The sequence below is a fragment of the Saccostrea cucullata genome, unplaced genomic scaffold (assembly GCF_032062105.1).
Source record: "Saccostrea cucullata isolate Sc308-1 unplaced genomic scaffold, CSIRO_AGI_Scuc_v1 ctg1524, whole genome shotgun sequence".
Lineage (NCBI taxonomy): Eukaryota > Metazoa > Mollusca > Bivalvia > Ostreida > Ostreidae > Saccostrea > Saccostrea cuccullata.
In genome coordinates, this window is record NW_026939658.1 from 75,370 (window position 1) to 92,731 (window position 17,362).

General features: G+C 36.7%; 1 protein-coding gene across 1 annotated transcript; it reads left to right on the forward strand.

Annotated features, from left to right (window-relative positions):
* Positions 1–2,327: 2,327 nt before the first annotated feature.
* On the forward strand, positions 2,328–17,107 carry LOC134253520 (uncharacterized; the record flags this gene model as incomplete). Its single annotated transcript, XM_062736043.1, has 6 exons — positions 2,328–2,484; positions 8,398–8,583; positions 9,294–9,433; positions 10,943–11,023; positions 12,529–12,630; positions 16,985–17,107. Coding segments are annotated over exons 1-6 (732 nt in total), but the record flags the coding sequence as incomplete, so codon positions are not given.
* Between the last annotated feature and the right edge of the window lie 255 nt (positions 17,108–17,362).

Sequence of the window (17,362 nt, forward strand, 5' to 3'; positions counted from 1 at the left end):
CATGATTGAGGAAATAGCGAAAGAAACCTTCCTACGTGGTTGTCGAGATAAAGAAGCTGCTATGAAAGCAATGGATAGGGAACCAACAACACTCCAGAAAGCTGTAAAGTATGTGAAAACAGCCATTGCGAACCATCGTGCTTTATATGGGACCAGAGGAAGCACCAGAGTAGCCGCCTATTCTCAGCGACAAGTTTCATTCTCGAGCAGGGAGGGATCCCCAGCAAGTAAACCTTCTCCTCGTAGGGCTGATACTAAGCTCTCTAAGGAAGACAACAATTCTCTGGATAAGACCATCTTACACCTTACAACTTTAGTTGAGAAATTAACCACAACAATTCAGCAATCCTTTGGCAGAAATCATAGTAGTTCACCACTATTGAAAGTGTGTTTCCTAGGGAGATCTCGAAGTCCTAGTCGATCACCAGCCAGGGGCCAGCACTTCTCGTCTCCAAACAAAAGAGACAACAATACATCAGATGAAGCGAGAAGCCCAATGAAGGGTGATTTAAACAGAAAAGGGTCAAGCCAGTAGGCCCACACTTGACCCCTGATAAGAGTGGCCTTGGAGATAACGTTGTTACTATTAGGAGGACTTTAGGAAAAAGCATCAAACTAAATGTCACCATAGGAGAAAAGCCTATTAATGCAATTGTTGACACAGCTGCTATGATAACCCTTGTCAATGATAAAATAGTGCCAGACAGCCAGATAGCTACATCTGAGTTCATAAAGCTTAAGGAGCTAGGTGCCGAAATAGTGCATGGTAGACTGCTCAAGAACGTTCCTCTCAATATTGGTGATCTTCATGTATCTTGGGACTGCTGTGTGGTATCAATGGATGTTGACATGATCCTGGGACTAGACTTTCTGGAGGCCAATCATGGGATCATCAACATTAAGAAGGGAGTGCTGTTTCTCAAGGGCAGGAAATTTCCTTTAAATTTGATATCCGACCCACCTGAAGGGCACCAAAGCTCGCGTATCTGGATACGGAGGACAACATGTGTACCACCTAACAATATCGGCCAAGTATCAGTCCAACTAGATAAACCATTATCCAGTAACTATGTCTTTCCCCGTCAATGGGAATTTCGGCAGGCTCACATATTGGATGCCATAAACACATCGGTCTCCTTTGGTATCCACCCACATGTTGCTGACCTGGCAGAGCAGTACCTTTACAGGCTCATGGACTTGGTAACACATCCGCGTTGTGTAGCCATTGGGGAGGTTGGCATTGATCTCACCACCAACTGCAGATGTAACCCCTGTGTGAGGCCAGAGGCATGTAGGGAGCGTTTGCTGCAGGCCCAGCAGGACTTTTTAGCAGATGCCCTTAACTTGGCAAGAGATGTCGGTAAGCCTGTAATTCTACACTGCAGGGATGATGGATCCGGTGAGGCAGCCAAACGCACCTTGGCCATGATCCGCATGATGGACATGACACACCATGCTTTCCATCGACATTGCTTCACAGGTTCTGTGGAGGAGCTACGCCAGTGGGAGATGGAATTGCCTGCAGTGAAATTTGGAGTCACAATGAGAGCAGCGCAGGATCCCAGGATCCCAGTTGAGCGTTTGTTGTTGGAGACAAATGCTCCATAATTATTGCCAGCTCCTGGATGCAAATGAACCACCCCTGGAACTTAGCATCTCTTGCTGCACAAGTTGCTTCTATCCGCAACAAACCTGGTTCATTTATCCTGGAGACATGTTACAACAATGCCAGGCAGTTCTACAGATTATAATTTTTTTTTTTCAACATGTCCATCAATTATATAGTGTATTTTCTTTATATGTATATATTAATTACTTCAGAAAAAGTAATTTTTTTATGCAAGTGTATAAATGCATGGTATATTTTTCATGATTACTCTACATTTTTGTTTACAACATGTATAAGTGAAGGGATTATGTCTCTCACCGGTACTTTGTTTAAAAGTAATCATGATTGTCAGTATTTGTATATTTTCTTATTCGTGCATGAGTTGACATTTAGATGATTTTGTACAATATTGGGGGTGGATTTTTCAAATATAATTACTGATTGATAAAATTCGCCAATGGATACCCTTGGCTCTACAAGGAGGGGAGGAGTGTGGTACCACAGCCCGACTCATCCGTGTACGACCTATCTCGACTAACATTGATCTCCCTGACCTCCATCTTGCCAGACGTCTGCTAGACATAGCCTGTCTTATTGACCTAATCTGGAGGGATTTGTCAGGTAATTCGTCGACCATTACGACACTATGTTTATAAAATTTCGAAAATTTCCCACCAACGAAAATGAAAGTAGCTCTTCAGCAAAAGAAGGGAAATTTCAAACATGTGACTGATATGAGGAAAATGAGAAGCGAGACGAAGGAAATGTTGGGAAAATGACACATTCTGGGAAAACAAAAGACTTGTATACGATTAGGGATGTCACGCATGATTTCATCGTCACGGTCCATGGACGCGGACAGGTTCTCCTCATAGGTAAACAATTATACGATGTAGAACTTTAGTGGCGGATCCAGGAATTTCGTAAAGGGAGGGCGCAGTAGATGGTAGGGGGGTGCATTGAATGGCCCAGTGAGTCTCCTCATAGGTAAACAATTATATGAAATAGAACTCACATCATCATGGTTCCTTTTGGTTCCTGGGGAACAAAGGGCTTCAAGAACTCACAGCTGTTAACTTTTAAGGCTTTTGTAAAGCACGGTAAAATTGAATTTGTTAGTGACCAGTGGCGGATCCAGAAGTTCATGTGGGGGGGGGGGGGGGTTGAGGCCCAAAGGGCCGAAAGGGGAGGGCATGGGAGGGGGTGTCCCCCTCCCATAGGTGGGGGTTCGGGGGGCCTCCCCCGAGAAAATTTTGTTTTAAATGGTTCTCAATGGTGCATTTTCCAGCATTTTGGGGGTATACTTTTTGTAGCTTTTTGAAAGACCGATCATCACATATTTTTAATAAAATGTTTTTCATTATTTTAACTTTAACACAAGACTCTATACTTTGCTTTAAAAAAATGTTAAATATGACAATATTAGGAATGCAAGCAGTTGACTTCAAGTTGTCTTAGTTTACTTAAAATGCACCTCCAATTAATTTAGTCCTATGTCAAGCTGACTTCCAAGATACAACTAATATACCAAATTTTTTAACACTAAAAAAATTAAAAATTGAATTATTTTCAGAATCCCTAACTTATGCTTTTCAGCTTACTTGAGTATTATACTGTCAATATGATTTGGAATATAAACACACGTGTACAATTAACATGATTAATGAAATTTCAAACTGTCTTAACTGAAGAAAAAAATTACTTAAACTGGAGAATATGTCAAAACTAGAGGGGTTTGCTAAGCCAACCTGGTTTTGTAAAAAAAAATATATAATTTTAATTTAAAAACGGTAAAAAAAAAACCCATGAATAATAGTTTATTAATAGTTTAAAAAAACATGCATTTTATCAGCTAAAGAATATTACTGAGCAGCACCGTAACTATATATGCAGTTTTCTGTTGTTGGTACCTGACTTCATTGAACTGTGACCTTGTGATTTCGGTGCAAGGACTACCCGATCTCTGAGGCACTCTCTCTGTTGATTACCTGTGTATTGTGTGCGTTCAAGCGGAAAGTGATTTCCTGTTAGGTGGACGTATATTTCACAGTTATACAAACAAAGGGTTTTTATTAGAGTCTTATCAATGCAACAAAATGATATCATGACACTTGTAAAAAAAAAAATCAATGAGCGGGGGGGGGGGGGGGGGGTGTTTCCCAACCCCCCCAAACCCCCCTGAATCCGCCCTTGGTGACTACACACAGAAATATATCAGGTTGATCGCCTTACTGTACATGGCATTGATTAATTCGATATATATATGTTTGTAGCAAAGGCATTTAAATATTTTGGGAACAATTTAGTTTGAATAATCTGACTGTTTCCTGGGTCAGGACAAGCTCTTAGCCCCGCACCACAATTAGAATATGTCCCGTAGCATATCAGAGCGGATCCGCCACCAAATGATTTTGAAGAATACAGAATAAAATATACTGGAAATAACTTACGACCAAATTAATCATAGCAAACCTTTTTGAGATTATATATATATGATTTTTATCCTAATTAAAAAATAATCCATAATGATAAAATGGCAAAACTCAAACTTAATTTCTCAACGTTTTTCTTGCTTCAAATTTACACGCCATGTTGACATGAAGAACTCTATGGATTGTTTTACGCGATGGCTTTAACTTTTCTATCGTTAACTTCCCTTACTTATGCAGCAATATACCTTCGTCACCTGCATACAGAGTGTATATATCTCAGTTGATTCGATACGCAAGAGCATGCTCTACCTATGAACAATTTATAAACGAGGTTAATTATTGACAAACAAGTTGATGAAACAGGAATATCAACTGTCTCGTTTAAAGTCATCATTTCGTAAGTTCTATGGTTGATACAATGACCTTGTCAGCAAATAAAATTTATCACTGAGTCAAATGCTGACTGACGTTTTCATACCAATTGTTAGTCTATTATTTATACACTGAATTGACGACACATACATACACAGTGTTTCTAGCATTTAATAAGCAGGAAATTCAGAAACAGGAAGAAATTTATAAAAACCTTCTATAAAAGAAAATGTTAAACAATGTTTAATATCTACAAGTTAGAATTGACTTTAATCACACAAACATTGAAATAATTGTTTCCTTATGTAATGAAAAAGGTTACAGCTTAAAAAGTCATATTAGTAGAGGTTCTTGCAGGTAATACCAAATAATTAAGATTAGGAAGGAAAACATCACTATATTGCAATAACCATTTGAAGCATGTTCAGTAAACCTAATTACAGCTTACTCCACTTATATTGAACTCGCTTATTTTGAAATTCCGCTTATTTTGAAATAGAAATAAATCCCCAGTTTTTGCCTCTCATATTCTTTGCATTAAAATAACGGTTATATTGAAATCGGATATATTGAAATTTCGCTTATATTGAAGCCACTGATCGGTCCCTACAGGTTATAATGAGTTGTTTTCATAACGGTTATATTGAAGTACTCCCTGGCGGCTGTCATTACGGTAACGGTTGGTGGCAATAATTATGCCTGATTGACCAGGTGATATACAAAGGTGTGAATAATTAAGTTTTCACCTAATGTGTTTTATACTGCATGTTCTTACGAAATAAAATTCTTCACTGTTAAGTCTTTGCGTCCATGTATATAATACGGACATATCGAGGCTAAACAGCAAAACGTAATATTATAATAGTAACCCTCACAGATCTAGAGAAAAAAAACTTTGAATTTAAATGCGTGCTCTTAATGGCTACTGATATGCCTAAATTCGAAATAACTAAGGGATTAACCCGAGTACACTTACGATGAAATACAAGCAGCGTTCAGCAGTGCTCAACCGTTTTAGTCCGGTGAATTTTCTCCAAAACGCAAATAAATGCGATCGGGGAATAATAATGAGATTGAATATTGTCTCTTCAATGTAACAGAAATAAAAAAAATATTGAAACTTTCAAGGACTCATTTTCTTTGTTATCTGTTCACTGTTATAGATAAACGAGAACAAAGTTAATTTGTTTGGGTTTGTTCTTCTTTATTTTAGATCGGGATTGAACATGTAAAAATGTAATTTAAAATGGCGGCTTAACGATTTCGCTTATATTGAATTACGGATATATTGAAATAATTTGCATGGTCCCCTGAATTTCAATATATCCGGAGTAGGCTGTAGTTTGTTCTTAACTATAACATTTGATATCATTAATATAGTAACTGTTCAAGCAAAGATAAAATTGAATGTCTAAATCCTAAATAATCTTTATTTTACATTTAATGTTTTGCACGCCTATCAAACTCTAAGGTCAAGGTAAAAACATTTATAGCCATGGAATGGTCTTGTCACATTGAATGCCCATATTGACACATGAAAGCCCTAGCACCAACTGTTCAAAAGTTATGACCGAGGTTAAAGTGTTTTTTTTTTTTGAATGTGGGTAAAATTCCAAGGTCAATTCAAGAGGTCTAATTTGGTGGTACCCAAAGGAAGGTCTTGTCACAAGGATTACACCTGTAAAATATGAAAACCGTAGCTCAACTCACACAAAAGTGGTGAGCAAGGTTAAATTTTTTGTAGACAAACAGACAGACAGACAGGGCAAAAATCTATATACCCATGAATACTCATTCTAATGCAATTGTTTTGTAAAACACTTTTTCATTGGCTAATGCACTGATGTTTGAAGCTGTAAAACGAGCATTAACGAGCTTGAAAGCTTTTTCATTGTGACGTCATAATAGAGCGACGCAAAAACACAATGCTCCGTGACGTATTTCATGTTACAAAATTCATCAAAAAAGACGTAAACAACCAACAAAATGCATGGATTGCATTAGAATGGGAATAACTGATCTTCTAATTTGGCATTTGCGACCGTTAATGCTGATTTAACGGTCGCAAACATCCGTTTTACCGGCTCCGCTTACGCGTCGCCGGTAAAACTCAGTTTGCGACCGTTAAATCAGCATTAACGGTCGCAAATGCAAAATTAGAAGATAGTTATTCCCTAAATTACAGGGGCATAAATAGTGTTTTGGACTTCAATCTCACTTTGATATATCCATGGAATTCGAGTTATTGTTGTTTGAGAATGAGATGCCTGAGTGTAACCGCTCATGCTGTTGTACAAAATGTTTTTGATTTTAGCAAATAATTTAATTTTAGTTGTAACAGGTCATATGATTGGAAAAAAGATTTAATCTATTTTGTATAACATAAGTTGCCTATGTCACAATGAGTTACCGGGTACGTCAAAAAAAATTATTACTTTGCTAGACATTACTTTTAAAATATGCTCAATTTGAAGCTTTTTTCTGGAGGAAAAAATGTCTCATTGTCTACACTGAAATTAAATTATAAGGAACTAGAGGTACTGTGAGCAATGAGCTCACTAAATGATACCCCCACCTCCATATAGTAACATGAATAATGGCAAAGTCCAAAATATGTGTCGGATCTAAAAGTAAAATAGGAGGTGCACAATGGCAATATGTAATAAAGATTCTGTGAAAGTTTCATCAAATTTCATTTAGTGGTATGGGAGGAGTTGCGGATAAGAAATAGGTACCCCAAAGCGCAACAGACGGATGGACGGACAGACGGAAGGACGGACGGACAGCTAGACGGACAGACAGACAGACGGACGGACTTAACAATTACAATATACCCTCTTGCTTTTCAAGCGGGGGGTATAATGAAGCTTAATTTTATTTCAACTTAACATAACTAGGGGCAGTTCATGCTTTTTTATAAACTGCAAAGTGTTTTATAAAGCGTAAACTAGCTACCCCTATTTATGTTATGTTGTATAACATAAGTTTCATTCCTTAAATACTGTATAGTGTATACAGGGAAATATTCACCACCATTTGATTTTTACCCCTTTGGCCCTCTAAAACGGGGTGAATTCAAATTACACCTTATAATTTTTTAAACAGAACTATGACTGGGTGAACTTAAAACAGGGCAAAAATGTTCAGAGGTTCAAATGGGCGAAAACCCTGTATACAGTAAATGAACAAAATACTAAACGTAGTACTGTAAATCACGTTTTAAATTAATTCCTGAGAACTTTATTTTTCGCTTAATTACGCGAGACAGTGTTAGCCAAAATTTAATTCTCGCGTATAATAGCATTCCTTAAGATTATATAGAGCAGTAACCACAATTTGTGAAAATTTTGTATCGCTACTGAAGAGTCAATGACTGTCTCGCCAAAATAAGGTGTCCCAAAAATTAAGTGATCTACAGTAGTTGTTACAGCTAATTGATTGGGTGTTGTTTTCCATTCAGGAATTTTGGACTTATCTGGAGACTTCACACTGAATTATTTAAGGTGAAATGCTGTAAATCTGACAAATGGGAAATAGAACTGAAGCAGTATACATATAAGCAGTGGTGGATCCAGAAATCTTGAAAAGGGGGTGCACGACCAGTTTTGGGTCAGGGTAGGGGTCCTCAACCACACCAAAAAACCACTGATTTATCCAATTTTGTATTTTTTGGACACAAAACTGGCCCCCCTCGAAATCCGCCAGTGCATAGGGGATCTTTATGCATGTAATTATTATCCTTCCAATGTCTACTGTTAATCAGTGAGGGTTGTTCCATGTCTACAGTGATGCAGTGAAAGCACTTGAGAAAGGAACAATCACTATCTGCATTTTTATCATGTTAGGTTTTACCCTGCACAGTCTTATATTTCTAGTGTCAGATTTACCCTTGGCTTACTCAGTGGGGCCTCACAATAAAACCAGAGAAATATTACAAAGCTGTTAATTTGTCAAATTAAGAAACTGTCTTTGTTTAATTCACAGGTCTTGGTGTAGACGGTAACATTCGTGCGGTTCCCACCAATAACAGCAGTGCTGATGGGATTTGTGTCTCCCTGTTACAACTTACCCTCACTGAGAATGGGGGCATGGTACTGGCCCCAACCAACCTTGACCTCAGCTGTACTATAAATAGCGAGGACCTCACGGAGGAAATCAACCTCATAAGTGGTGAGTAGACTGTATGATTAACAGTTGGGATCTCATGGGGGGAATTAAACTCATAAGTGGTGAGTAGACTGTATGATTAACAGTGGGGGTCTCATGGGGGGAATTAAACTCATAAGTGGTGAGTAGACTGTATGATTAACAGTGGGGGTCTCATGGGGGGAATTAAACTCATAAGTGGTGAGTATAGACTGTATGATTAAAAGTGGGGGTCTCATGGGGGGAATTAAACTCATAAGTGGTGAGTAGACTGTATGATTAACAGTAGGGGTCTCATGGGGGGAATTAAACTCATAAATGGTGAGTATAGACTGTATGATTAACAGTGGGGGCGTCATGGAGGAATTTATCCCATAAGTGGTGAGTAGGCTGTATGATTAACAATGAGGTTGTCATAGGGGGAATTAATCTCATAAGTTGTGAGTATACTGAAAATGTCAATAAAAAGGAGAAATCAACAGTTGATGAATAATTATCAGCTCAAATCTCAGAGAGAGGAGTGATAAGTAAAGCAGGTACTATTCTGAAATCAGTCCTAAAACAAACAAAGCATAGATTACCTAATTTGTAATCATGATAATAATTTCTTATCAATATTTTTTTTACATCAAACCCTAACTCTTGTGAGCTTGGTGATATGTTGTAAACGAAAGTTTATTTTTAGGTTTCCTTAACTCTTGTGAGCTCAGTGATATGTTGAAGTTTATTTTTAGGTGTCCCTATAGAGGTCGCAGACAGGACCCTTAGGATATATCAGGGAGGTGTCCCAAGCCGTAAACTACCCCCTACCCCAGGGATAACAGTCAAGTCCTCACCCCCACCTAAACCAAAAAGAGAAGGGGAGATAATACTGGTAAGTTATACATCTCACCTAAACCAAAGAGAGAAGGGGAGATATTACTGGTAAGTTATACATCTCACCTAAACCAAAGAGAGAAGGGGAGATAATACTGGTAAGTTATACATCTCACCTAAACCAAAGAGAGAAGGGGGGATAATACTGGTAAGTTATACATCTCACATAAACCAAAGAGAAAAGGGGAGATAATACTGGTAAGTTATACATCTCCTCACCTAAACCAATAAAAGAAGGGGGGATAATACTGCTAAGTTATATATCTCACCTAAACCAAAGAGAGAAGGGGAGATAATACTGGTAAGTTATACATCTCACCTAAACCAAAGAGAGAAGGGGAGATAATACTGGTAAGTTATACATCTCACCTAAACCAAAGAGAGAAGGGGAGATAATAATGGTAAGTTATACATCTCACCTAAACCAAAGAGAGAGGGGGGATAATACTGGTAAGTTATACATCTCAACTAAACCAAAGAGAGAAGGGGAGATAATACTGGTAAGTTATACATCTCACCTAAACCAAAGAGAGAAGGGGAGATAATAATGGTAAGTTATACATCTCCTCACCTAAACCAAAGAGAGAGGGGGGATAATACTGGTAAGTTATACATCTCACCTAAACCAAAGAGAGAAGGAGAGATAATACTGGTAAGTTATACATCTCACCTAAACCAAAGAGAGAAGGGGAGATAATACTGGTAAGTTATACATCTCACCTAAACCAAAGAGAGAAGGGGGGATAATACTGGTAAGTGATACATCTCCTCATCTAAACCAAAGAGAGAGGGGGGATAATACTGGTAAGTTATACATCTCAACTAAACCAAAGAGAGAAGGGGAGATAATACTGGTAAGTTATAAAGTGAGCTTCAACCAAATGATCGTCTAATTTAGAATATGTATATGTGAATTATCATTTAACATAGAATGTCTATATGTGAATTATCATTTAATATAGAATGTCTGTATGTGAATTATCATCTAACTTAGAATGTCTGTATGTGAATTATCATTTAATTTAGAATGTCTGTATGTGAATTATCATCTAACATGTCTTTATGTGAATTATCATTTAATATAGACTTTGACTACACCCTCTCTCATGCCATGGACGCACAACATACAGAGTATTTGATAAGTTATTAAACCACAGATTTGACAGATTATGTATAGTGATCTTTTAACATCTCGTTGACAAATAACCTTGACCTTTAAGGCTAAAGGTTAACAGCATCAAACATAACACAGCCTTGGATTGGATAAAAACTCTCATTGCAGGGTTTACTTGAATGACATAAACCAGAGACATGCTTGCTAACTCCTTCAATGTCTCAGTTTTGGGAGATGTAATGTTTTTATTTTCGGAAGGAAAACATGTTTGGTTGATTAGAAATTCAAACTGTTCAATCAGTCTTTTATGTGTTTTGAGGAAAATTATGAAATGAGGATACCTCATTAAACAATAATCTACTATAATATGGATTTTCTATTGTTTTTCTTAAGGAAGGGGAAAAAGAAAAGGAAAAAACACCAGTGCCGTTCATAGACCCTGAACTTCTGATCAACATCAAATCAACAGAGAAGGTGAGAGAATTGGAATTATAGACCCTGAAATTCTGATCAACATCGAATCAATTGAGAAGGTGAGAGAATTAGAATTATAGGCCCTGAACTTCTGATAAACATCAAATCAAAGGACAAGGTCAGATACTAGAATTATAGACCCTGAACTTCTGATTAACTTCAAATCAAAGGACAAGGTCAGATACTAGAATTATAAACCCTGAACTTGTGATCAATCTCAAATCAACAGACAAGGTTAGATATTAGAATTAAAGTCTCTGATCAACATCAAATCAACAGACAAGGTCAAAGTATTAGAGTTATAGACCGCAAACTTCTGATCAACATCAATTCATCAGATGTTTACCTTTTTAGCTCATCTGAGCTGAAGGTTCAAGTGAGCTTTTCTGATCACATTTTGTCCATCGTCCGTCCGTCTGTCTAGCTGTCTGTCTGTCTGTCCGTCTGTAAACTTTTCACGTTTTCGACTTCTTCTCAAGAACAACAGGGCTAATTTTGACCAAACTTGGTACAAAGCATCCTTGGGTGAAGGGGAGTTTAAATTGTTAATGAAGGGCCAAGTCCTCTCACAAGGGGAGATAATCAAGAAAAGACAAAAAAAGGGTGGGGTCATTAAAAAATCTTCTTCTCAAGAACCCTTGGGCCAGAAAAGCTGAAACTTATGTGGAAGCATCCTGGGGTAGTGTAGATTCTAAATTGTAAAAATCATGACCCCCAGGGATAGGGCGGGGCCTGAATGGGGAATCAAAGTTTTACATAGAAATATATGGGAAATATCTTTGAAAATCTTCTACTCAAGAACCACTGAGCCAGAAAAGCTGGAACTTATGTGAAAGCATCCTGAGGTAGTGTAGATTCTAAATTGTTCAAATCATGACCCCCGGGGGTAGGGCAGGGCCACAATGGGGAATCAAAATTTTACATAGAAATATATAGGAAAAATCTTTGAAAATCTTCTACTCAAGAACCACCGAGCCAGAAAAGTGGAAACTTATGTGGAAGCATGCTGGGATAGTAAAGATTCTAAATTGTTAAAATCATGACCCCGGGGTTGGGCGGGGCCACAATGGGGAAGTTTTACATAGCAATAGACAGAAAAATCTTTGAAAATTTTCTTCTCAAGAACCTCTGTGCCAGAAAAGTGGAAGCATCCCAGGGTAGTGTAGATTCTAAATTGTTCTAATCATGACCCCCAGTTTTACAATGTTGAATCAAAACATCCTATGGTAGCGTAGATTTCAAATTGTCTAAATTATGATCAGTTAGGTAGGATGGGGTCACAATATGTATTACAAGGGGGAAATCTGGTAAAGAACGTAATGGTCTAAGCTTCTCAGGTGACCGATGTGGCCCATGGGCCTCTTGTTATAATTCTAAATTAGGCAGATATTGATGAGATTTACTACTGTAAGCCAGTATAGAATATTATCCTTGATTTTGTAGATGTTAATCCTATCCCCGAGTTTTGTGTTGATGTTTCTAAATTGTAACTGTTTGATTTCTAGCTGGCAGACCTGGCCGCGAGCTTTCTGACCAAACAGATCAACCAGTATACAGACACCAAACTGTCGTCCGCAATCACCGACCAAATCTTCTCCTTCCTACAGGTGGGTCATGTGGAGTATACTAAGATCATACAACTCTTTTATTACATATTTTGGATTTTACAAAAATATTGTCTTGGTTACAAAAAAAAGAAAGAAATATCTTTGAAAAATATTTCAAAAGCTACTCCTCCTACAGGTTTGGTTTATTTCAATAAGACTTGACACAATAGTAAGCTATAGTGAGATACATAGGTCTCTGCATTCATTTGGTATTTGATTTTGATAAATGTTGTCATGGTTACTAAAAAGGAGAAATTTTGATGAAATTCTTTCAAAACCCAACTCTTCCGACCTTTTGGTTAAATTGCAATATAACTTGGTTCACAAATAGAGTATACCAAGATACAAAATGCTTCACTACAGATTTTGGTTTTAACAAGTAGTGTTGACTTGGTTACTAAAAATAGAATTTTCTTTGAAATTCTTTAAAATGTTTTCTTTTTAAAAAGTTTTCAGTAAGAATTTGTTGCACATTAGTAAACTATAGTTAGATGTATCATTCTGTTCATTTGTTTTTAATTTCAACAAATGTTGCATTGCATGGTTACTAAAAATAGAAATTTTGTTGAAATCCTTTCAAAACATTACTCCTGCTATAAGGCCTCATACACAAGTAGATATACTAAGTTATATAATATATTGGTTTTTGATTTTGACAAATGATGTAATGCTTACTTAACATGCTAAGATGGAAATTTCTTTGAAATAAATCTGGCAAAACCGTACTCCTACAGTTTTAGGTTAATTTTAGTGAGACTTAGTACACAAGTATTCTTTACTCTAAGATACATTTTTATACCCCCGCAAACGAAGTTTAGGGGGGTATATTGGAATCACCATGTCTGTCTGTCTGTCCGTCTGTCTGTAGACAAGATTTTGTCCGGACCGTTTCTCAGAAACTGTTAAATGGATTTGTCTGAAAATTTATACACTTATTATTCACCATATGAAGGTGTGCACCTGGGATTTTCATCATGATTGGATGATTTTTCGCCATTTTACAGACGTTTTTTTCTTTTTTATTTTGTGATTTTGTTTGGCTCATAACTAGAAAACTATTAGACTTACAATCATCAAACTTGGACAATTTATGCATCTTGGGTAGACGGTGTGTCATGACCTATTTCAAGGTCACTGTGACCTTTAATTTAAGTGATTTTTTAAAAAAAAAAACTAAGTCTTTAAAATTTTAAATTTCATAATCCTTAAAAATATAAAAATATAGTTGTATCCTTATTAAAAAATGCTAAATTAAGTAAAAACTTATTTTTTATCATATTCTTTACAGCAAATTCTATAACAAATGTTAATGATTTGAGAGGAATTCAGTTTGTCCCATGGGCATAATTATCAAGCACTGGTGAAGGAGAATTTTTGATAGCAGAAATGTGCATGTCAAATTAGAGAGAAATTAATGAGTTCATTGTCCGGAGTTACAGTACCGACCGGACACAACCTAACACCAGAGCGAACCCGGAGCGGACCCCGGGTTCGCTTCCCGGGGTCCGCTTCGGGTTCGCTTTCAGAAATTTTGGGACCGCTTCGGGTGCGCTTTGGGTGCGCTCCGGGTTCGCTCGGGGTCAGCTCGGGGTCCGCTATAGCGAACCCGGCGTTCGCTTCCTGGGACCGCTTTACGCACTGATGCGTGAAGCGGACCCCGCTTTAATCTTACCGCCAGTAAGCCCCGCCTCTTGTATATTCCAATACAGTAGTGGTATTGTTGATCGATCATTGTTGTTTATGCGACGATGCGGACATGTACACTGAACATATAAACAGTGATATAATGAAGAACATTGACATTTTTTTCATAAATTCAACTGTACATTCGACATAGATTTACATGTACATGAATAATTGTTTTCCTTGATTTCTCGATCCCGAAAAATTCAAACTAATTTAACAGCGGGTTATAAGGCATTTATTTTTCTTAAGTTATAACCAGAATACAAAAAAGAGTGTTGAAATGATTTTGTGTACAAGTGAAACTGAATAACTAAAAACCTTTTATATTCGTGCTTATATTGTTAGAAAAACATTTGCTATTCCTTACGTTCTGCTAAATCGTAGTTTAAATGTTTGCTAGACACCTGAATTATGATATCGTATCTATAAATTACATGTAACCTTTTGTACATCTGGTATATTTACATTACATTTATTATTTTTGTAGTTACACATTTAAAGTTCGTAAAAAATATGAACGTGAATTAGACCCAATGCCTACTAATACTTAAATATTATTCTTTCAATTAAGTGTAAGTCTGCAGTTATTTTGCGTCACCAACTCACGAACAACCCACATAACTATGTATTACTTACGCTTTTATTAATTATTTTTCCCAATAATTAGTTCTTAAACATTTTAAAATGTATAATAGATCATAATTCATATGTTAAAATATCCCTTCTATATTATTTTTATCTGATTATTCTTTGTCAGTATCGTAACGCCATTTTGAAAGAATGAAACTATGTACGATTTACTAAATGTTGTGATTCATTAGCTTAATTAATTCGTTCAATTATGTAAATCGCCTTTCACCTGAGTATACCCCGATAAACCAGACTTATTTCAGAGCGGTCCGGATTTCTTTCTTAAATAGTGTTTATATATATTTCCAATTTAACAATATAACTATGTTATCTATGTTCTCTCTCTCTCTCTCTCTCTCTCTCTCTCTCTCATCTTGATGTTTCTTGTATCTATTCATATTTAAATATTGGGCTAGTTAATATTCCTTAACTGTTAGTATCTTGAGAAAATGAAATTTTACAATAATTGTCGAAGACCAACTATTTCTTTTCTCCTCTTTTTGTCAAGTAAAATATTAATTGAAATATCAATTGATTTCCGTTTTTATGTATTGACTGATGTATTTAGTAAACCCAATTTATTTACCAAATGGACTTTCAATATACTGGTAAAAAAAACTAAAGGAAATAAAAACGTAAATTTTTATGTATAATTCTACGCGGAAAATTAAAACATATAATTAATTAATTGCTCAAATAAAATAAACGAAGTAAATATATAGATATAAAATACAACCGGGAGAATTAAATAATATCAAATCGTAATTTAATCATCATAATAGATTTACACAGCACATTAACACGGTTTGCTTGTATGTAGTGTTTGGATTTATATCAAATTAAATCAACACGTTAGATCTTATATCCCAATCGACAGATCAATATGCTTTTTTGATTGGTTGACGCGCTGATTGGTTAATCGCTAATCCTGATTGACAGCTCTGTAAAGATATACCGAACCTGCGTTCGCTCGCTCGGACCGCTACTGAATTTGGGGTTCGCTCTCTGGGTCCGCCTCGGGTTGGCGCGGGGGCCGCGTTGGGTCCACTCCGGGTTCGCTCAGGGTCAGCCCTAGCGGACCCCGAGCGAACCCGGAGCGGACCCAGAGAGCGAGCCCGGGGTCCGCTCCGGGTTCGCTTTCTGTTAGGTTGTGTCCGGTCAGTACTGTAACTGGCAAGAGCATCTCTAGATCTAATCTTAATTTATCTCTTGGGAGTTGGGCAAAAAGAAATGGCCTTATAGTTGCTTGTGTTAATTAAAAGAGTCCTTGATGGCTGTAGTTCAGATAAAGATCTTTCAATTGGTGTAATGTAATTAAAACAAATTGATGTTTTAGTGTATGATTAAAACTGAATTAGTATTGTATAATATAATTAAAATTAATTATACATGTGTTCATTGAAAAAAAATTACATTTCAATTTTTATATATTTGCAACAAAATGCAGTCATGTCTCACTTAGAATTTTATAGTCTAAAGAATAATAAATTTTTGATTTTTTTTATTAGACTGTAGCATTTCCATTATTTCATGAAATATGCAAGAAACAATTTAAAGCGGCAGATGGATATTTGTTAAGCTCTAACACAGCCAGTTTAGAATTATATGATGTATTATTTGTTTTAATTAATCCCTACACTGTAAGTTTCTTAGAGATGTATGTACAATATTTTAAAAATGATAAGAAATGGAAATTAGATCATTGAAATCTGTGTCAATCTGTTAATCAAAGGTTACTTAATTTTCTTGCACCCTAACCAATTTATGATTATCGAACAATATTTGATGGGTGTATCATGCTGTGGCAAGGCACTATATTAGACAATAGTGAATACCTCTCACTAGATCCATAAAATATTTCTGAATTGGCAACTACTCTGAAAAACCCAGCGGGGGTATTTGTCCCTATTGGACAGTTCTAGTTATTATAAGTACACACCAGTAGACCTTAGTATCATTAGAGTATTTATGTAAAATTAAAAGTCAATCTGGTGACTGTTGTTGTCACTGTTTGAAGTGTTGGACTCTTTTGACACAGGAGGTAGCGGGTTACCAGCGCGCAGTGATCTTGGCGTACATCACCGAGATATCTCAGAGTCTCGAGGAAATGCCCGAGTCTGAGCGAGATCGACCGCTTCACAAACCGTCCGTCAGACTGCTAGTGGAACTACTCAGACAAATCATGGTAAGATATACTGCTACACAAACCATCCATCAGACTGCTAGTGGAACTACTCAGGCAAATCATGGTAAGATATACTGCTTCACAAACCATCTGTCAGACTGCTAGTGGAACTACTCAGACAAATCATGGTAAGATATACTGCTACACAAACCATCCGTCAGACTGCTAGTGGAACTACTCAGACAAATCATGGTAAGATATACTGCTACACAAACCATCCGTCAGACTGCT